Source organism: Balaenoptera borealis (assembly GCF_965194805.1).
Source record: "Balaenoptera borealis genome assembly, chromosome: X".
In the NCBI taxonomy this organism is placed as follows: domain Eukaryota; kingdom Metazoa; phylum Chordata; class Mammalia; order Artiodactyla; family Balaenopteridae; genus Balaenoptera; species Balaenoptera borealis.
The window spans coordinates 2,041,129-2,062,856 of record NC_138881.1 but is presented as its reverse complement, the minus strand read 5'-3'; the positions used below and the strand labels follow the sequence as shown (position 1 = coordinate 2,062,856).

The following is a 21,728-nucleotide window of genomic DNA, read 5'->3' as shown; positions in this document are numbered from 1 at the left end:
TTAGAAATAAAAGATTTCCCGAACTGGGGGCTGGAGCCCAGGCTTTTCTACCTGGCGGGGGGAAGCTGGAGTTAACTGCCACGGAAGGAGCTTCCCTCCAGGTGGACGTCCCGAGGCTCTGAGTTTGCAGCCCTCCTAGGAGGCTGTGGGCCAAGAGTGACGCCCAAATTCAAGGCTGATGCACAATCTTTCTCCGCCTCCTGAGGGTGACCCAAAGGAATCCTGGTGGAGGAGATCTTTACCTTGTGTCTGGCTATGCGTTATATATTATATACACATATACTAGACGTAATACCTATTTTAGATTACATAGGCATAATAGATGAATATAGTGAAAATATATGTAACATACGCATACGCTATAATTTATACATACATAAATACATAAAAATGACCATATATTTCATCAAGTTATAACTATTCTAAGCATATATTAATCTTATACTTATTTATTTATTATATTTAAATACTGCTTTGGCTCCCATATTGACCTAAGATTTTAAAGACAGAGGGGTGGAAACAAGGACCTACTGTAGAGCACAGGGAACTCTGCTCAATATTCTGTCATAACCTATACAGGAAAAGAATTTGAAAAAGAATAGACACATGTCTATGCAGAACTGAGTCACTTTGCTCTACACCGGAAACTAACACAACCTTGTTAATCACCTCTACTCCAATATAAAATAAAAAACTGAGGGACTTCCCTGGCGGTCCAGTGGTTAACACTCTGCCCTTCCACTGCAGGAGGGCGCAGGTTCAATCCCCGGTCGGGGAACTAAGATCCCACATGCCGCACGGCGCAGCCAAAAGATTAAAAAAAAAAAAAAAAAAAGAAAGACAAAAAAAGAAGGGGAATCCTACCTCCATCTGAAGTCCCATCAGCCAGGTCCAAATCCGAAAAGCCATCTAGAAGGAAAAAGACAGGATCATCTGTCACATGAGAACTGTCGGCAGTGTCTTGATGTCTTGGGGTGAAGGGAAACACATCAGAATCAAAAGCAGACCTGGGGTGGCGGGGAACCCCATAAAGGTACTTTGAATCTTTCAAAGATACAATTATTGGACTTCCCTGGTGGCGCAGTGGTTAAGAATCCACCTGCCAATGCAGGGGACACGGGTTTGATCCCTGGTCTGGGAAGATCCCACATGCCACGGAGCAACTAAACCCGTGCACCACGACTACTGAGCTCGCACACCTAGAGCCCATGAGCCACAACTACTGAGCCCGCGTGCTGCAACTACTAAAGCCCACGCTCCACAACAAGAGAAGCCACCGCAATGAGAAGCCCGTGCACCGCAACGAAGAGTAGCCTCCGCTCTCTGCAAGTAGAGAAAGCCCGCGCCCAGCGACGAAGACCCAATGCAGCCAAAAATAAATAAATAAAATAAATAAATTTATTTATTTAAAAAAAAAGAAATAAAACCATAAGAAAGCATATGAAGATGGCTTCCATTTGCTTTGCAACTCATACTTCTAAAATAGCAGAGAAACATAACATTTTCAAAATTAGGGATTAGTTATGATAGCATATAACTGCCAAGAAAAGTCATATGATAAAAATTATTAAATGACATAAGAAAATGCTTATGGAATACTCATAAGCAAAAAATAATGTTATGACACAGTGTGAATAAAAGATTGACAGTTTTACTTAACAGTTGTTTCATTTAAATTGATATAGAATACTAGGGAGAATAACCATCTTCACTGTGGTACAGGATGGACAGTATTTCTATTTTTCTGCATTAAAAATTAAACAAATATATAAACAAACAAAAAAGCCAACTCAAAATCTGAAGTTTCAACAGCCATTCAACTCAGAACACTGATGTTAGTCAAATACTCAGAGAATACTATGATGTGTCAGAAAAAAGGTGGCAAAAACCTTTAAAAAACAAAACAAAAACCAAGAGCTTCTCTAAAGGGAAAGAACAAGCTGATATTTTTCTCCATATTGATTCCCTATATTTAAAATCTTACATTTAATTTTTTAAAGTTTCCATTAAAACCTTGGAAGTAAAATCAGCAAACTAAAAATCAAATCCGAACCAAAAATATATTTTTGAAAACTGTTCTCCACGACTGGAAAATTGGCATTACGTTGCACAGAGAGTTCACAGTAAGATCATGCTAAATCTGAAATTACCTCCTTTCAGCTGACATGGAAATCACTGTACTCTGAAAAACACACAAGGACCCACAGGGGCGAGAAGGTCTTACCAGAAGAGCCGGGCTGGTTGGGGTTTGGATTAGGTTTTGGCTTGGGTGGTTCGGGTGACACTGGGTCATCTGTAAAAGAGGAGAGTTGCAATTATGAGCACTTTACAGTCAAGAAAACAAAACGTGCATTTGCACACAGATGGTTTACTAAACAGCTAGAAATGGAAGCATGTCCTTTGTCATGGCGGGGCAAGTACTTTGTCATGATGGGGATACCCATACACACAGGCACCTGTGGATTTCTTTCCATCATCATCCAGCTGCGATACTTAAATTCACGTGTTTCCAATAGAAAATAAAGCAGATGGCTGGACCAGCTACAGAATTTGTGGAGCCCAGGGCAAAATGAGAATGCAGAGTCTCTTGCTTAAACTGTACTAAGAAACTCAATAGGGCGGCCACAGAGCAGTCAACCAAGGAGGGAAGCCCTTCTGAGTGTGGAGTCCTGTGTGACCCTACGCGCCCATGAGGCCAGCCCTGGCAAGGATATTCAGTTTGTCTTATATCACCCCAAAGACTGTAAGAGCTTTAAAATAAAAGTAGGCATACGGATAAAAGCCAAAAACTCAACCACAGCAAACAATACATCTATTCCTTAGGTTTTCGTGGTAAAAACTAATTGGACTTATTTAAAAGAGACAAGCCTCTTTGCAATGATAAATAAGCAAGTCAGACACATAGGAGATTTAAGAGGTACTACTTACTGTTCCCTCCACCAAGGGCGTCTTCTAAATTGAAGTTATCACCTAGAGGAGAAAAACAGATAGTTAATACTGAAGTTGTGGGTGAAACGAGGAATAGAAATGACTTCCTAAATAGACGGAGGAAACATTGCCTCTCCACATCTCAGAACACTTTCCTGAATGTCAGTCTGACCAAGGTCTCAACAGAAAAACCAAATTCCTGACCATATTCATATCATCCTTCTCTCCAAGGAAAGGAATAAAAGGCAAAACCAAACCAAAACAATGCAAGTAATTTATAAATCAATTACGCCCCATGGACCGAGTTGAAATTCCAACTTCTGCCTGTAGACAAGTCTTCCCCGGGGACTGTTTATCCTAGCAACATCCCCTACCAAGTTGCCAGCAACTTCCGCAAGGTAGATACTACGAGATTAAGGGGGGAAGTCTGTGGCCAGATTTGGGCTTGTGCCCACCAAGAAAATGATTCAACTGACCCAGGTGTGCTTGACAAAATGATGTGACAACTCCTGATGGCTTCCGAGGTTGCCTTCTTAGTTTTAAGGACTCTTTGCAAGTCCCAGCAACATCTAGGTGAGCTTGCGTATCCACCCAACACGATGTACTGACCCATCACGAGTCACGACTGGGAAACACCGTCGCTGCCCCGGGGAGCGCGTGACGGTACAAAGTCCGTTGTTCAATAATGACTTGTCCAGCATCCTTTGCGTGCCTGCACAGGTCAAGAACCTGGCTCTGAACAAGGCTATCTTTTTCCTCATCAGATGCCATTCTAGATGAGAAGCCCAACATTTGAAGAGAGCTATCACATCTTTAAAAAAAATCAGTGGTAAGAGCTCTGTAACTTTGGGCATCGATTTTACTGTGGGTGATTAACCACCAATGAATCTGACCCTTGGTCAATTCCATGATCCGTCTGATTCCTGACTTTCATTGGAAAGGTTTAGTGACAACTAGTACGTTCCTCCTAGAGGCTGAGATCTAAGTTTGCTCATGGGTTATACGAGGGTCCCAGGTCCTAAAATTGTTCCTCCCGAGAAATGAGTAACCAAAACCAGGCACAGACACTCAGAATGAAAGCATCCCGAGATGCCTTCCAGGGGACCCAACAGCATCTCGCCCAAGTGTCAGCGTCCGTCCTCTTACAGCCACTGTGGACTTGAAAGCACCAACATCACAGCGTAATTCAAGTATTAACCAGGCTGGATCCAGAGCCGGTGAACAGCTGACTGCGGCTCACGCAGCTCTTGGGAAAACTGGGGCGCACGACAACGATTTCTCGGCTGTGTTTGCATGCTGGGCACCTTTGCTTCTTACCGGTGCCTTGTTTTGGTGGGGCGGGAGTGGGTTTCTTGTCATGGTCTAAAGAGAAGAGACATGTCTGTCAGTAAGACTTGCAGCTGGGAAACAGAATCAACTCTCGACACTGTTCTGTTTCCTTAAAAAGACTCAGAGAACGTGTGAAGCATCATTTTTCCCTGACAGTTGAGGCAATGGCCAAGCACTGCAGGACGATTCCAGTGAGCCCCCGAGGACCCACGGCAACAGGAACATAGGACGATGTCGACCACGGCTGCCACCGAGACCAAGGGCCCCTCCCACCTCATGACGCCAAGTGGGGGGCTGTGAGTGAAAGAGGAACCCGGGAGAACACAGGACGTGAGGGAGAGCCCGGGACCTGTGCGGGAGAAGGAGGGACCCGGGACCCTTGGCTCAAAGGCTGTGCACATTCACTACGTGAAGCACACCTTTTGCTCCTTGGGACCCCCAGGCAACCAAGGCAAGGTGGGCTGAGGTTATTAGGACCACAGACACCTCTCCGGCATCTCTCCTCACCAGCCAATGAGGGGTCCATCGTCAAGAATAAGACTATCCCCCCGTTGGCTTTTGGGAACATTACTGCCCTCACGGTTTTGACTCACACCTCTGCATCGGACCCCAGGAGTTAAAAAGATATCTTGGGGCGTTGACATACATACAGTACTATGTATAAACTAGATAACTACTGAGGACCTACTGTATAGCACAGGGAACTCTACTCAGTGCTCTGTGGTGACCTAAGTGGGAAGGAAATCTGAAAAAGAGGGGATATATGTATATGTATAGCTGATTCACTTTGCTGTACGGCAGAAACTAACACAACATTGTAAAGCAACTGTACTCCAATAAAAAAAAAAAAAAAGATGTCTTGGGTTGAATACTGGGTCCCCAAATTCACATCCACCGGGAACCTCAGAACGTGACCTTACTTGGAAACAGTGTCTTTGCAGATAACACTGGTTAAGAAGAGGTCACAGCGGATTAGCACAGACCCTTATAGACGAGTGCCTTTATCAGAAGGAAATTGGAAAACATAGAGGCACTGATGCACAGCAAAGTGGCCACGTGAAGGCAGAGGCAGAGATTGGGGTGATGCAGGCACCAGCCAAGGGATGGAATCAGTGAGCCCACGGGGGACCAGCCCACAGGGGACCAGCCCACGGGGGACCAGCCACTTCTGCAAGGTCATGGCAACCCTGTGTGGCATTCATCCACCACCACAGTGTGGAAGTTATTCCACCAAAAAAGATTTATTTACCCTGACAAGGGCATCTTGATTTTCTTCATCCTATGTGAGTCTCTAGTTATCGTAGTAAGACATATTTCAAAAGATTTACTATAGTCCAATAAAATATTCCCTGTAGTTTATAAAATGTTTTAATATTACTCACCATCAAGGGCATGCGATAAATCAAAATCTTGGCCTAAAAGAAAAAGAGTCCAATTAGAAATAAGTCAAATAAAATTAAATTGGGAAATTAAGAAAACAATCAAAAAAGGGCATGATTTTGCATTTTGAGATGTCTGGCGGCTTTGAAAATGCATCACATGTTGTGATTTCTCATTTGAAATATTCACTCTCATGCGAAAACGTAAGAATATGTCAGCTTATGTTTTAGATTATGGACGACCTTTGAGTTTAGCAGCAATTAAATTAGTGGGAAACCATGATAATTCTGCACGTGCATTATTCTAAAAAAGCAGGTGTTTTGAAACAGGTGAGTCACAATTTCCAACACATGATGGAGAAAAAACATGGAGAGAAAAACCCCCTGGAGTAGCAACATCTCTATAATTACACAACCAAAATGTACTTGTCGTAGAAACACCAGACAACCCAGAAAAAGGTAAATTTTCTTTTTAATTTCCTGTGATCCCAGAGAAGGGGGGAAACTTCCTTTAATTCCATTGTTCTTCTATCCTGTTGCTACCGCTTTACTGAAGCAATTTCAATACTATTTCTGTTTCTATCCAATTAATGATGGATTGAAGGAAAGCAAAGTAAGGGAATTTGGGAACAGTCCACTTGGACCGTCCAGTCAGCGGAAAGGAGAGTGACAGCGGGTCGGAGGATCATCCTGCAGGTGCAGAAGCAAAGGGCACACGTGTCCCATGTCAGGAAGTGCTGGGCGTGTAACAAGCCATCTTCATCCCCGGGGGCCTCCAGAAGGTTGCAATGTGTTCAGTCCCCCTCAATGTCTCACAGACAGGTGTCAGCCTGTAACACTCTCTCTCGTGTGTGTGTGTGCAGCTATGTGTGTGAGCGATTGGGTGTGTGTGTGTGTCCGTTTACTGAGTGGTTTGGGATCCATGGAGTTTTGTGTATAGGTATGTGGGTGGTTTGTATGTGAGTATTTGTGTAGGGGTGTGTGTGTGCTTTGTGTGTGTGCACATGTGTGTGTCTAAGTGCAGTTGGCATGTGTGTATTTGTGGTGTGTGTAGTGTATGTGTATACGTGGGGTTTTGTATGTGCATGTGTATAGTTTGGGCGTGTGCCCATGTGTAAGTGTGTCTATGTGTAGTTTGGGAAGTGTATTTGTGTGTGTGTGATTTTCCATGTGTGTATTAAGAACAGGCAAGCAGGTAAAAAAGAATGAAATAATGCCATTTTCAGCACCATGGATGGACCTAGAGATGATCACACTAAGGGAAGAAAGTCAGACAGGGAAAGACAAATACCCTATGATATCACTTATATGTGGAATCTAAACTATGACACAAATTAATCTATATACAAAGCAGAAACAGATTCACAGACACAGAAAACAAACTTATGGTTACCAAAGGGGAAAGGGAGGGGGGACAGATAAATTAGGAGTTTGGGATTAACAGATACACATGACTATATATAAAATAGATAAACAACAAGGACCTACTGTAGAGCACACAGAACTCAGTATCTTGTAATAACTTATAAGGGAAAAGAATCTGCTATAAATATATATATATATATGTATGTATAACTGAATCACTTTGCTGTACACCTGAAACTAATATTGTAAATCAACTCTACTTCAATAAAAAATACTATATGAACAAGGAGATGTGCCCCCAAATCAAAAACAAAAAAACCCCAAACAGGCAGCAGAAGCAGCATGATCTGGGAAGGCCCTGCGCTGGACGGACCCCCGCCCTCTCGGGGGGAGGGGCGCTGGTTCCTGCACCTCAGAGCCCGGAAGGGACAGGTGTGGTTTCAGCTCTTCCTGCAGCACGTGGCAGATGCTCACGAGGTAGCCAGGGCGGCTGGGGAGGGTGGGATTTGTTCAGCCCCGAAGAGCCCCCCGGGCAGGCGCAGAGCCTACACATACATGCGCGTCTCTGGTCCTGTACGTCTGCCTAGAGACCCACAACCGTTATCACTCCGTCTACGCTCCCTCTGCCGAAGCGAGGGCGCTGGGACCTTCCTGAGATGTTCAGCGTCCCTGCCATCGGGACGCCTCCACACCTGACCGGGGGGGGGGTGGGGGGTGGGGGTGGTGGCGGGGCAGGGGGTGCGGGGGTGCGGGCAAGTAGCCCCAAACAGAGCGATTCAAGGAGTGGACGATGCTGCGTTTTGGACGGGAATTTGGAAAGAACAAGCAGACAAGGCTCTTTGGAATGTTGAAACCAACAGCAACACACTTGAACGTAAGCTGTTTCTACACGTGGCGCGTGCGCGCGCATGCTCCTGTGTGGGCGTGTCTGTGTACGGATGTGCACGTGAGTATACTCGTGTGTCTGTGAGCACGTGCACCCGCGGGCGTGCACTCTGCATCTGGGTGAACTGCACGCGTGCCCACGTGTACCTGTGCGCACGCATGTCCACGTGCACTGGCGCGTGTGCGGCGCAGGTATGTGCTCACGGGCGTGCGCGCGTGTGCGCGCAAATATGCACCGAGCGTGAGTGTTGCGTATGTATGCGTGTGTCTGTGCCCTGCGTGTGAGCCAGCGTGCACGTGTGTGTGCACGTGTCTGTCTGTCTGGTAGCTCCGTGTCCAGGGCCTGGAGCCTCCCCAGCCCAGCTGGGCCCCGAGCCCCCGCCCGGCTCCCCGCGCATCTGGGCTCCTGGGCCCCGCTGACGTGGCCCCGCTTAGGGGAGAGTCACGGCTCAACTCAGCCCTCTGCTGAGCCCCCGGGGTCCCGCACGCAAACCCAGGAACAGCAGACCCAGGGGGGCTGGCGGAGGGGCCGGGCATCCGAGCCGGACACCCAGGCATTTCTCTTCCTGCTGCCTCTGCCCAGCCCATCGGAGGCAGCCTGCACCGCCTCTGCGGCTTCCACCAGGCGGCCCCTCCAGCCTCCAGGCGTGGAAGGGAACACCTCCAGACGGGGGGCGGCCCCGCCGGACGCAGGGCCTGAGTCATCCCCACGGCGCGCACACACCCCCCGCCGTGCACGCTCCCCCCCCCCTCAGCCGTCTCCCCTCCCCCCCTGCCGTGCACCTCCCCCCTCAGCTGTGCACCCTCCCTCCCCCCCGCCGTGCACCTCCCCACCTCCCCCCGCCGTGCATGCTCCCCCCCCCCCAGCCGTCTCCCCTCCCCCCCTGCCGTGCACCTCCCCCCTCAGCCGTGCACCCTCCCTCCCCCCCGCCGTGCACCTCCCCCCTCAGCCGTGCACCCTCCCTCCCCCCCGCCGTGCACCTCCCCACCTCCCCCTGCCGTGCACGCTCCTCCCCAGCCATCTGTTCGGTTTCCTCCTCCCGAGACCCAGGACACAAGCCCCAGGACGTCCCGTCCCCAAGGCCACCCTGGGCGCGGGCTCCTCCTGGGGACCCTGTGCAGCCGCACGTGCCTCACAAACCCGCTGAACCGCGAATCTGAGGTTCGCCAACCATGAACTGTGCAAGCGACAAGCGCACAGCACGAGGCCCGAATCCGGTTTCCCTTAAATTCCATCAGGGTGGCGCACTGACGCAGCCATCACAATGAGGATAGAAGTACTACTGATGATAATTTAGAGAGATGATCAGTTACACAATTTATACACGGAGCTTATAAATTATACAAATGGAAACAGAACAGAAATAAATACTGGAAACAAAACTAGAACAGAAAGAAAATATAGATCGGGGCTTTCCTGGTGGCGCAGTGGTTAAGAATCCGCCTGCCAATGCAGGCGACATGGGTTCGAGGCCTGGTCCTGGAAGATCCCACATGCCGCGGAGCAGCTAAGCCCGTGAGCCAAAGCTACTGCGCCCGCGTGCCACAACTACTGAGCCTGCGCTCTAGGGTCCGCGAGCCACAACTACTGAAGCCCTCGCGCCTAGAGCCCGTGCTCCGCAACAAGAGAAGCCACCGCAATGAGAAGCCCGCGCACCGCAACAAAGAGTAGCCCCCGCTTGCCGCAACTAGAGAAAGACCGCGCGCAGCAACGAAGACCTAACGCAGCCAAAAATAATAAATAAATAAAAAAATTAAGAAAAAAAAACTAGAACAGAAAGAAATACAGTTGCAATAATAATTACAGAAATTACAAACTATAGAATTTATCATTTATATACAGAACTTATAAATTATATAATATATAAAAATAAATAGAAATAAGCTTTAGAAACAAAATTAGAAGAGAAATTAAATATAATTATAGAAGTTACAAATTATGTTATTTATACTTTAGACAGAATTTATAAGCTATATAAATAAATATATACAAATAAAATAGAAATAAATTATAGAAACAAAATTAGAAAAGAAATAAGATATAAAGTTGCATAATAATAAATTACAAATTATATAAATTATAATTTATACACAGAACCTATCATTATGTAAATGAATATATGTTTAAATATAATAGAGATAAATTCTAGAAATAAAATAAGAATAGGAAACAAATTTTTTAATTATAAATTAAATAAATTATAAATTATGTACTTTATAATTTATACACAGCACCTATCAATTATATAAATGAACATATGTATACATATAATAGAAATAAATTCTAGGAATAAAATTAGAATAGAAAATATAATTTTATAATAACGAACTATAAATTATGTAACTTATAATTTATACACAGAACCTATGAATTATATCAATGGATATACGTATACATGAAACAAACTCTAGAAAGAAAATAAGCGTAGAGATAAAATTTAAATTTTTATAATAAATTATAGAAATTATGAATAAATTTTATCATTTATACACAGAACCTAATAATATAAATACAGGCACAAATAAAATAGAAATAAATTCTAGAAATAAAGTTAGAATCAGAATAAAAATTAGGCAGTTGAAAGATTCCTTGGGCTTTCAGATTTTCATACTAATGAGGTAATAAGAATCACGTAAAACTAACAGTGGCCATGGAGGAATTTTCTGCATGGCCTGCACGCTCCTGGAGCTGTCTAGATAATACCGTTGATCTGCAAGACTCTCCTTTAGGGAGGAAGAAATGGAGACCCCAGAACTCGCCCCCAGTCCCCTGCAATGTCAACGGCAACACCAGGGTCCCCCCCCGGCCCTGGCCCCGTGCAGGCTGGTCCCTGCTGCTCAGGGCTGGTCCAGGGCCAGAGGTGATGGTGAATGCTGTTTGATCTTATTTTATTTCTAAATATTAGAGATGCCCTTATTCTTCTGTAGCTAGGAAGGAATTGCTCCAGACATAGTTTTGCCGTTTCTGGAGCCATGTAATTTAACATTCTGCCTTACAGATTTTGTGACAAGCAGGGAAAAGGTTCTTCTCTTGTACCGTAACCCTGGGGGTGCCACTCTGGGCTGTGTCAAGCTTTGGAAGAACCCAGAGCATCTGGGGACGCTGTCGGCTGGGCTCCGGGTGCCGTGGACCAGTGAGTTGTAGAGTTTGGGGAGCCCAGATTCCTGGGGATCTCGAAGACACTGACTCAGTGGGTGGGAGCCGGGCCTGTGAATCTGCATTTCTAGCCATCTCCAGGTGGGTGGGCTGGGATGGCAGGAGTGGCCCAAGACCCTCAGCCCAGCTGTAGGGAGGTAGTTCTAGGACCCCGGTAAATTCAGTCTCCCTGAGCTAGGAAAGCAAGTCGTTGTTCCCCTGAAAGATAATCTCCAGGATCTGACTCAAAGCCCCAAATCCATTTCCAATTTTACCACCCTTCACCCTGGGTCACTGCCCTGCCCCTTCACACTGGCCCTAAATGACCCAGTCAGAAGGTCCCAAACTTGATCAGTTCACGGAGGCTTTGCATCTCCAGAAACTGGCCCAAGGCCCCGAAACTAGACCTGACAGTTCTGTTTATGAATCACAGTCAAGGCACATCATCCGTAGTGGTTTTGTTCTTAACAGCTGCCGGAAATGCTGAATGAGCTAATATTCAATCATGGCTCCTGGGGAACTCCAGGGTTAAGTTCCTGCACCCTCAGGTCACACTGCCATCAGCTAATCGCACATGACCTTGCTTCATGCATGTTTCTGTGGAATTTGATCTTATTTAATCTGGAGTGTTGATGCTCACAGCACTCTTTCTCCTGCCTAAAGGAAGCTCATCTCACACACGTATTTCAGGCACACGGCAGCCTTCTTGTGCTTAGAAGCAAAATCGCAAGCATAAAGCACAAAAATGCAAAAATGTGGCACTACACAGATACTTGTTTACAATCTGAGACCGGAAAGGTGACTCCGTTTTTTTGCAGCTGTGCACAAATCCCTGAACTGGAGAGTATCAATTTGGGAGTTACAAATAAATTGTAGCAAGTAGGCAGATGTGCAAATACGGAGTCTGTGAATGCTGAGGATGGATGGTACAATCACTGCTATGATTGGCCAAAAAGGTCACTCGGGTTTTTCTGTAAGATGTTACGGAAATACAATAGATGTCACTCTATGTCCCTCGAAAATTTACAATCCCCCCAGCATCCTGTGAATGATTTGAGGGGTCACACAGTTTGGGCATCTTGTCCGTCCTTGGGGCTTCCCTCGAATCCTCTACTTGGCCATAAATGCCAATCTCTTCTGTCCATACCAGGAAAACTCCTATTCAGGCCTCAAAGCCCCGATAAGATGCTGCCCTCCTACAGGAAGCCCTCAGCATCCCTCCCAGCCAGACTAAAGCATTTCCATGGGTGATTCCTATGCACATTACAGTTTCAGAAGCTCGAATACAGATCTTGGTTCTCAACTCTGGCTGCACATCCAAGGAGACCTCCTAAGTCCCGAGGCCCAGGCTGTGTCCCAGGCCAATTAAAGAAAAAACTTTGGGGGCCGGTTTGGAAGCCACTGGTATAGATTTTTATTTCCTTACTATTCCTTAACACAGCTGGTCCCTTCTCTCTCATTTCTGCTGTCTTGGTCCAGCCTCTGCCAACACCCTCGGCTAAGGCGAGCAATTTCTTCTCGCCTTCTGGGTAGCTCGTTCAATATAATCGGTTTCCCTGGCAGTCCCATGTATTTTATTTTATGCATTAAAAAGAAATGTTATTCTGAGAGGGAGTCCCCAGGCCTTCTCAAAGTACCTGAGCATCCAGGGAAGAAACTGGTTAAGGGCTTCTTGTATTCTTCCTGGAAGGATTTCGGGGGGGGTGGGGGGGGGGAAGAGGGGAGCCTTCAAAATGAAAGCAGAAATGGAGACAGGAGCATAGGTGGAGAAAAATTTAGAAAATGAAATCAACAGGATTCACTAACATCAGATATGGGAGAAGAAGCTGGCAGGAATGAAAGGTGACTTTTCATTCTGAGAATCTGGGCAGACGGTCCTATCACAAGAAGCAGGAGTGAAGGAGGAGGTGCAGGCCGGGGAGCAAATCATGAGAAGCCGGGGATGTGGGACATTGTAGACACCATGGGCGCAACCAGAGGGGCCAGATCTATCAGCAGTTACGGCAGCCAGCCTAGGGTGGAGAGCGCTTTGGGGGTGGGACTCCAGGGGAACGGGCATCAGCCTTCCAAGAGGTGGAGAGGGAAGCTTTGTCTATGGTAGCAGGATGCAGCCCACACCCCAGCTGAGACGCATCTTCTGGTCTGTCCTTCCCATGCCCTGATTCCTTCCCCAACTCTGAGTCAGCGCCTTATCTTGCAGGAATGCAGAGATTATAACCCACTGCCTGGTGTGTGCTTACGGTGAGTCTAGGTGCTGGTGGTTTCAGAGCAGTGAGATAATGGTCCCCCCTCCAACTAGAAACCATTTGAGATAGGTACTGCAGCTATCTATCTATCTATCTATCATCTATCTATCTATCTATCATCTTCTATCTATTCTGTCATATCTATCTATCATCTATCATCTTTTATCCATCCATTCATCCATCATCTGTCTTTTGACATCTCTCCATCTATCCTGTGTCTATCTATCATCTATCCGTTATCTATCTTCCACCATCGGTCTGTCTATCCATCCATCATCTGTAAACCTATGATCTATCATCCGTGCACCAATCAATCATCAATCCCACCTATCCAGCGCTACCTCACTCCAGACAGGCCACTAGTCTTTAATTAATTCCTCAGCAAGGGGTCGAGTCAGGGCGGGGGGAGGGGGCGGGGAGGCTGCCCTCGTCTGTCCAGCAGCGCCGCGTGTGGACCTCTGAGAGACAGTCCTTGTCGTGCATCTCCCGCTCCCTCTGAGACCCAGCCACACCCTTTCCTCTTCCTGTTCCGCGGTGTTACTCTGTGTCAAATACCTAAGAATTCTCCTTCCTGAGGCTCCTTCACCTGGTGGGGCACATTCTGGGCCAACTACGGGGCAAACAGCACCCCTTTAACTCCCATTGAGAACTGACCCCAGACCCTTTCCTAAAAGAAAACAGCTAAGGACAGCAGACGCTGATCGGCAATACTTGAGGTCTTGCCAGCGGGACAAGGTCTATAGGCCGCCTTGTCTGTGTCTTGCCCCCAAGACAACGTCATCGATTTACTCTTTGTGCACCAGTAGGTCGGGTCCAGTGCGGTCCTGCGGCCGCATTGCCAGAGCGCGATTGCACTGGGCGGCCTGGGGAGGGGGAGGGGGAGAGGGGAGGGGGAGGGGGAGAGGGGAGGGGGAGAGGGGAGGGGAGGGGGGAGGGGGAGGGGGGAGGGGAGGGGGAGGGGGAGAGGGGAGGGGAGGGGGGAGGGGGAGGGGGGAGGGGAGGGGAGGGGGAGGGGAGAGGGAGGGGGAGGGGAGAGGGAGGGGGAGGGGGAGGGGAGGGGAGGGGGAGGGGAGGGGGAGGGGAGGGTGGAACGCCCTGCGATGCACAAACAGAAACAGCCGGAATTGGAATTCGCTGGCTGCATTGTCTGCGGACGACGAATGCCTTCCAAGTCCCGGAATACAACAGGTCTGGCTCTTCGCCTTCTCACGAAGGGCGGTGAACAGGCAAGAATGAAAATGAATTCTCTCTCTCTTTTTTTTTTTTTTCTCAAAAGCGCCCTTGGGAGTCATTTCTTGGCTCTTTGAAAAGTTGCTGACGCCCTGCAGCTTTATGGCCTTTCTTGAAAACAAAGGGGTTCTATCAAAAACGTCCAAGTGCAGAAGGCAAGAGCGATGGAAAAGGGGTTCAGATTTGCAACGGATTTCAAACGCCCCTGCCTGCCGTCTGCGGAAATAAAGACATTTTACGACACGGCCAGTCCACTCAGACAGATGAACGGGCACCAAAGCCACACCGATGCTTCCTTAGCAAAGCGTGGGTAAAGCAATGCTGGTGTTTTCTACTCTAATCTATTTGATCTTCTTCGTTTCAAGGCTGCTGGACGTGCAGTAAATTCCCAGCCTGTCCAAGGGTCCCTAACCGCCACTGGAAAAACACCGCTTAGAGGGCCTATATCTAACTCTAGGGGGAGAAAAAAAAAAAAAGGAAGTTTCTGGTTTTCTGTTTACGAGATTTTTTAAAAATAATACGAGTAGCGAGACAGTGGCCACACCGAGTCATTCAAGACAAAGCTGAAACTAACACAGTCGTGTACCAACACCCAAAAGTGCCGTAAGAATTAGGCGAAGAGGGGCTTCCCTGGTGGCGCAGTGGTTAAAAATCCGCCTGCCAATGCAGGGAACACGGGTTCGAGCCCTGGTCCGGGAAGATCCCATGTGCCGCGGAGCAGCTAAGCCCGTGCACCACAACTACTGGGCCTGCGCTCTAGAGCCCACGAGCCACAACTACTGAGCCCACGTGCCACCACTACTGAAGCCCGTGCGCCTAGAGCCTGTGCTCTGCAACAAGAGAAGCCACCGCAATGAGAAGCCCGCGCTCCGCAATGAAGAGTAGCCCCCGCTCGCCGCATCTAGAGAAAGCCCACGTGCAGCAACAAAGACCCAATGCAACCATAAACAAATTAATTAATTAATTTAAAAAAAGAATTAGGCAAAGAATACAAACAGGAGATTCCAAAAAGCAAAAAAAAAAAGAAAAGCAACTCCTGTGTCCCTATGTGGACAGATACAGATGCAGATGTGAAAGACACAGGCAGACCTCATTTTATTGCGTTTAGCTTTACTGTGTTTTTTACAAACTGAGGGTATGGGGCAGCCCTGTTTCGACCAAATTTATTGGTGCCACTTTTCCAACAACTTTTGTTCACTTCGTGTCTCTGTGTCACATTTTGGTAATTCTCGCAATCGTTCAAACTTTTCCATTATGATATGTGTGTGATGGTGGCCTTTGATCAGTGATCTCTGATGTTACTACTACAACCCTCTGAAGGCTCAGAAGATGGTCAGCATTGTTTAGAAATAAAGTAATTTTCAATCAAGCCATGTTCATTGTTTTTTTTTAAAGACGTAATGTCACTGCACATCCGACAGACTACAGTCTAATGTAAACATGACTTTTCCATACACTGGGAAACCAAACAATTCATGTGACTTGCTTTTACTGGGGTGGTCTGGAACCGAACCCGCAATCTCTCTGAGGTGTGCCTGTCCCATTAATTAGGTAAATACACATAGGAATTCTGGTTAGTTACCCTCTTTCACCCAAGAGATTAGGCACAAACAAAAAAAGAACATCTAGTGTTGGGTGGTCAACCAGAACTCCCTGGGAAGGTAAAGTCAAAATCAGAAGCAATATGGCAGCATCTCGTAAGACCAACCATTTGTGTATCCTACACAACCTGGCCATTCTCCCAGAAGGACACAAATATAACAAAATATTCATGGTTGTTGACTGTGATTGAAGTGTGTGTGTGTGTGTGATGTGGGTCTTTGTCCTGTAAGGTTGGAAGGGTGACTGTAAATTAAAAATAAAAGCCCTGGTGGAAACAAAGGAAGAGACTTCTCTTCCCTCGCCTTTTGCTTCCAGAAGCTCTTTCTCTGTCCTTTTCCAAGGTGGGTAAATATTTTTAATGGCTAAAGGAGCCTGTTTTGACAACCTGTACCGAATGGGTGACATTCACTTAGCTGCTTTTAAAAGTGCATCTCTGCCGCCTTAGTGGGTCACCTGTGATCCCTGTCACATCCTGATATCATGCTTACTCAATCGTAAAATGGGTTTCTTTCCCTTCTACCTTGGCGGAGAGGCTTTCTGGGTCGATGCTGGGTTGAATTCTAATTCCCCAACAACACCTTCCCTGTTCCACCAAAGACGCTCTGGTAAACACTACCGCCACAAAGGGGCTGCCGTGACTTGTATCTTGAAACCCATGTTGATGAACTATGAACTATGCCTGCAGGTAGTTCATTTTCAAGTACGTGTCATCCTCTGAGGGTTAGAAAACACCCCTCTGTCTGCAGAAAACACTTCCAAAACCACTGTATCCCCCCAAAAGGACTCTTGGAGATCTGTAAACACACAGTCCATCGTTAACCCTAAGAACTGGCAAAGGAGATCAAAAAGCAATCTCCACTGATTTACGTGGGACGGACACCCGGGTGTCAGAACAAGCCACATGGGGACTCAGCGAGATGTCTTGTGCCAGATGTGTCTCCCCAACTGCCACCAGGGCTGGGCGTCCTCAAACAGCTGGGTGTCTGAAGGATTCCGTGGAAAGCCAGGACGCTGAATGAGTTGGCACCTCACCCCCTCTAAGAACGACCTCCGTCTTCTTTCTAACCCCGTCTGTAAGTCATACACGGATTGGGATTCTTTTCTCCCTAAAAGAAGCCACCGTGATTGGAAAATCTCAGTAGGAACAAATACATGGGCTCCATGTGTGTGGTAGTCGGTCTCCTTTGGGAGGAAAACCTCAGCTGGAAAAAATTCCAGATTTCATCCGTGAAATCCCTGCATCCTACAGGTCAGATGGATTTAACTACTCGACCACCTGCATTCTTTTTCTGAACAATTAGCGTATCATCCAGATGAAGAGAAGTGCATCCCCCGCCCATGAAGAAACCCCCCCAAAATTAAGTCTTTTACTATCTCCAGATGCAAAAAAAAAAAAAAAGGGGTGGGGTTGAACTATCATAAACTGAGAATGAAGAAAGAGCCAAAGCCCTGAAGGAAATAACACGCAATTAACTTTTTATCAGAGCCAAACACGCAGGCAGGAAAATGAAACTCACTTTCTCTGCCTGGTAAGCAGAAACAGGCAGAGCTGGATGGGAAGCTGGAGAAGCTCACACCCGCTTGGGTGGGGATGATGAGGGAATCCCCAGAAACGGGTCAGTTGCTCAGGAAATCTCGCTTTCCCTAGGCGTTTCTGGATTTTCAAACAGCACTGGCTAGTGTGCAGAGGCTGGGATGGAGCGTGGGGTCCTGGATTCAGCACCTTCCTGGACCCATTTCCCACCCGGTCCGCATTTAGGTCGCCCAGGTACTAGGAGTTTTAAAGCCCGGGATGTGAATGTCCTACCTGGAGGAAGATGACTGAATCCAAACCCCCAGCTACCAACAACCTGGAATTTGTGACAGAAATTCCAGGGTGTCTCAGCCTCAGCACGACTGACACCTGGGGCTGGAGGACCCTCTGATGCGGGGCGTCCTGGGCACTGTGGGGTGTGGAGCAGCTTCCCTGGTCTCCACCCACCGGATGCCAGGAGCTTTCCCCCCCCCCCCAGTGACAACCAGAAACGTCCCCAGACATTGTCATACGTCCCCCTGGGGGACCAAGTCATCCCAGGTTGCAAACCACAGCCATAGGTAGACAAACAGATGGATGGATGGGTGGATAGAGAGACAGATGATTGATATTACGTCTCCACACTCGGTCAGGGTTTCTCAGCCTCAGCACGACTGGCATCTGGGGCTGGAGGACCCTCTGATGCGGGGTGTCCTGGGCCCTGCGGGCTGTGGAGCCGCTTCCCTGGTCTCCACCCGCCACATGCCAGGAGCACGCCCCCTACAGTTGAGACAACCACAAACATTTCCAGACATGGCCGAGTGTCCCTGGTGGCGGGAGGAAGCAGTGAGTGCTCTACTGAAAGCCGAAGTTGCCTCTTTCCTTCTAGGGCCCCTGCGTCTCTCCACTCCACACTATCCCACGGGGATTTCCAGAAAAACCTGGGAACACAAGAGCCCTGGGTCCCAAGGCCTCGGAAACCAGGCCAGTGCTATCTGCACCCCGATGAAGATCTACCCCTGACTCAGTGGACTTCTGCAGCCAGAATGGAAACGAAGCCAAACCCCGATTTCTATAGGGAAGTGTGTTCTGAACTTCAGCAACTCGAAAGCAAACTTTCCTGATAAAACCCCGTTTGTATCTCAGGAACAGTCCGTTCCCTGCCTCGGACCCCAGAAGGATCCGGCGGGGGAGGGGGAGGCGCCCTCCAAGAGATCAGCGTGTATGAAGGCTCTGTCCTCCCTCTGCTATTTTGGGGCGAGGCTGGCTCTCCCCACCCCCCCACCCCCGCCCCGCTGCAACCCGGAGTAGCTGGGAGCAACCTGCATAGAAATCAGGCAATTCTAGGCTAATGGTGCTCTGGGTTTTTTCTAAACATTACACATTTTTTATACAGGGTAGACTATAACTTGTATGTGAAACCTGTTAAAAAACAAACAAGCAAAAAACAACTGTCACCAGAGACAGCTTCCAACTCAGCCAAACCCTCACACTGGCCAAGACTGTGTTCTCCACCCCTGAGTTCTTGAACTGTGGAACTGTCACCGTTCTTTGGCCCTGTGTCCTATCTGCCTGATGAGATGTTTCCCTTCCCCCAGCAGATGGTACCTTCTTGGGCGATCAGAACCCCTTGTGACCCATCTCCCTGGGGCGTGGCACACAGTTAAGGGCTCAGAGGGGAATTAACTCATGAAACATGAATGAAGGTGTAGCAAGGCGGACGCATGAAAAATTCTCGTGAGCAGGTGTGACTCAACCACACAGCAGGAAAAACAAAAACAAAACTAATGAAGAACTCTGTGGTGAGGCAGCTAGGTGGGATTTAGGGCAGGAAAGAGAGAAACAGGAAACCCATCCCAGGCCCTCCCTACCAAGCTGTAAACTATTCCAAGAGGTCCCCATGGATGAGGCTGAATTTTTTCTAAAGCCTGCAACGAACACACAACTTCTAGAATACATGGCACACATTTTAAAAATGCAGATATCAATTAGCAAATCCTCCCTAAAATAAACATCAGGCAGGGGACCAGGGCTCAACATTCAACCTCTAGCGCTGAGCTGGAAATTTCCAGGTAAACACCAGGCCTTCTCTGTCCTGTGTCTGGTTCCTAAAATGTGTCCACCACCGATCAGACCACTCCTGAAAGACACTGTCCTAGTGGCTGTCCGCTTAAAAATAACCATATAAAGGAGAGAAAACAACCGTTAGTCGGAGAAACCTGTTTTTTAAGCCACGCCCAGCAGGATTCCAACTTTCCTTTTAAAAGAGAAGAGAGAGAGAGACACGAAAACAGGATCTCAACTTCCATTTTAAAAGGAGAAAGAAAAACGCAGGCAAGAACCAGAAAGAGGCCCGGTTGGCTGGGGAGTGTGGGCGTCCCGGGCGTCCTGTCCTTCTCCGGACACTTTTTTGGGTGCAGTTTTCCGAATTATCTACTCGGACACACGGACGATCGGCTGAGAATACGTGTCCCTTGGCGGCGTCGTTCTGCACCCGACCGCGCGCTCGCCAGAAGTCCCCGCGGCCCGGACACCCCACGAGCTGCTGGGTGTTTCTAGAGCTCCGAGTTTTTCCTGCCTTCCTCCCCCTTTCCTGGGTTTCAGGCTCCCCGACCGAGTCCAAATTTAGTCCCGGGCCGCAGGGCGTGGCGCCCGGAGGCGGCCACCGAGCGCCCGAACAAAGACGCGGTGCCCGGGCCCTGCCAGCGCTCTGGCCGGGGCGCGGGGCGGCCGCAGGGGCGCACACGCGCGCCCGGGAACTGAAGGGAACCCCGGGGGGAGGGCGACTCGGGGGACTCGGGCGCCGCCGCCCCACCCAGGGGCCTCCCAACTTTTAAGAGTCTGTGAATCTGAAAACAAACGCTGACGTTCCGCCTGCGGAATGAGTCCAAAGGCGCCCGGGCAGAAAGCGGGGAGGAAAGGGTAAGGCCGCCTCCTTGGGGCGTTGGCCACCCGTTGGCACAGCGGGTCCCTCTCGGCGGGAAGGAGGGCTCGGGGGTCCCTGGCGCGTCCCCCTCCACGCGCCCCCCCCACACACAGTGCGCCCCCAAAGTACGTCCCTCGCCATGCGCCCCCCCAAGGTGTGTAGGCCCCGCACAGCGCGCCCCCGAGCTGCATCCTCCCCCAGTGCGCCCCCCAAACTGCGTGCCCTACTCACTATGCCCCCCGAAGTATGTCCACCCCACACGGAGCGTCCGTGCCCCAAGGTTCGACCCCCTCCCGCGGCCCTTCCCTGGGGCCCCGACGCGGGTCCCCAAGCCAGGCCCGCGCCCCCGTGAGCCCCACCGGCCGCCGCTCACTCACCCCGGGTGGGCACCTGGGTGCCAAGTAGGCCGAGCAGCAACAGCGCGAAGGCCACCCGGCGGGCCATGGTGCGCGCCGCGCCGCGCAGGGTCTGTCCCGGGAGTGGCGCGCGGACGGCGGCGGCGGGAGGGACACCCCCCGGGGCGGGGCCGGGGCGGGGTGCAGAGCGGTCGCCCCGCCCCTGCCCCAGCCCTTCCCGCAGGCGACCGCCCCGGCCCAGGTCTCCGGGGAGCCGCAGGGGCAGGGCGCGCGCGCGGGAGGCGGGGCGAGGCCATTTCCTCCTGATCCGAAAGTGTACGGCCGCGTCTCCACCCTTCCACCCCTTTTTAACGGGGACCCCCCTCCGGGCGGCCTCTCTAGATAACGGAGTGAAGCCCCCCCCCTCCGAGGTCTGCTAAGGGTGGACCCCCTGCCTCGGGTGCAAGAGCCCGCGGTCCCCAAAGTCCAGTCTGGAGTAGCAGAAGGCAGAGCACGGGTAGGGGTTTTGGGGCGCAGGGCCGCCCTTACTTCCCAGCCTGACCAAGGACCTCCTTTGCAGAAGCCTCCGCGCTCCGGAAACGTCTCCCCGCCGAGCCGGAGGTGGGGAGGGGTGGGACATGTCTCCCCTCCCCCATCCGAGGCAGCTGGCGCCCAGGTTGGGGTGGGAGGGGCATCTCTGGCGACAGTCACAAGCCACAGCTGCAGTGTGGGTGCCCTTCCCTGTCCCAGGCTTAACAATGTTTTTTAAATTAAGACACTAGCTTAAAATTCTATCCGTGTTCCTTCAGGACACTGGAACGAAGGTGTCAGACTGAGAAATAGCCCTGAGTCAC

General features: G+C 49.4%; 1 protein-coding gene across 2 annotated transcripts in view; it reads right to left on the bottom strand.

The window, feature by feature from the left end:
* Window positions 1–21,067, bottom strand: part of CD99 (CD99 molecule (Xg blood group)) — a 34,751-nt gene extending 13,684 nt beyond the window's left edge. The window contains exons 1-6 of one of the 2 annotated variants that reach the window (XM_082375923.1): window positions 20,917–21,067; window positions 5,640–5,672; window positions 4,246–4,290; window positions 2,929–2,970; window positions 2,225–2,293; window positions 865–909 (exon numbers count right to left, since the gene is read on the bottom strand). In XM_082375923.1, coding sequence (XP_082232049.1) covers window positions 865–909; window positions 2,225–2,293; window positions 2,929–2,970; window positions 4,246–4,290; window positions 5,640–5,672; window positions 20,917–20,983 — 301 coding nt within the window. In that variant the 5' untranslated portion in view covers window positions 20,984–21,067. The remainder of the gene's footprint in view (window positions 1–864; window positions 910–2,224; window positions 2,294–2,928; window positions 2,971–4,245; window positions 4,291–5,639; window positions 5,673–20,916) is intronic. The other variant, XM_082375922.1, reaches the window with a different exon arrangement.
* Between the last annotated feature and the right edge of the window lie 661 nt (window positions 21,068–21,728).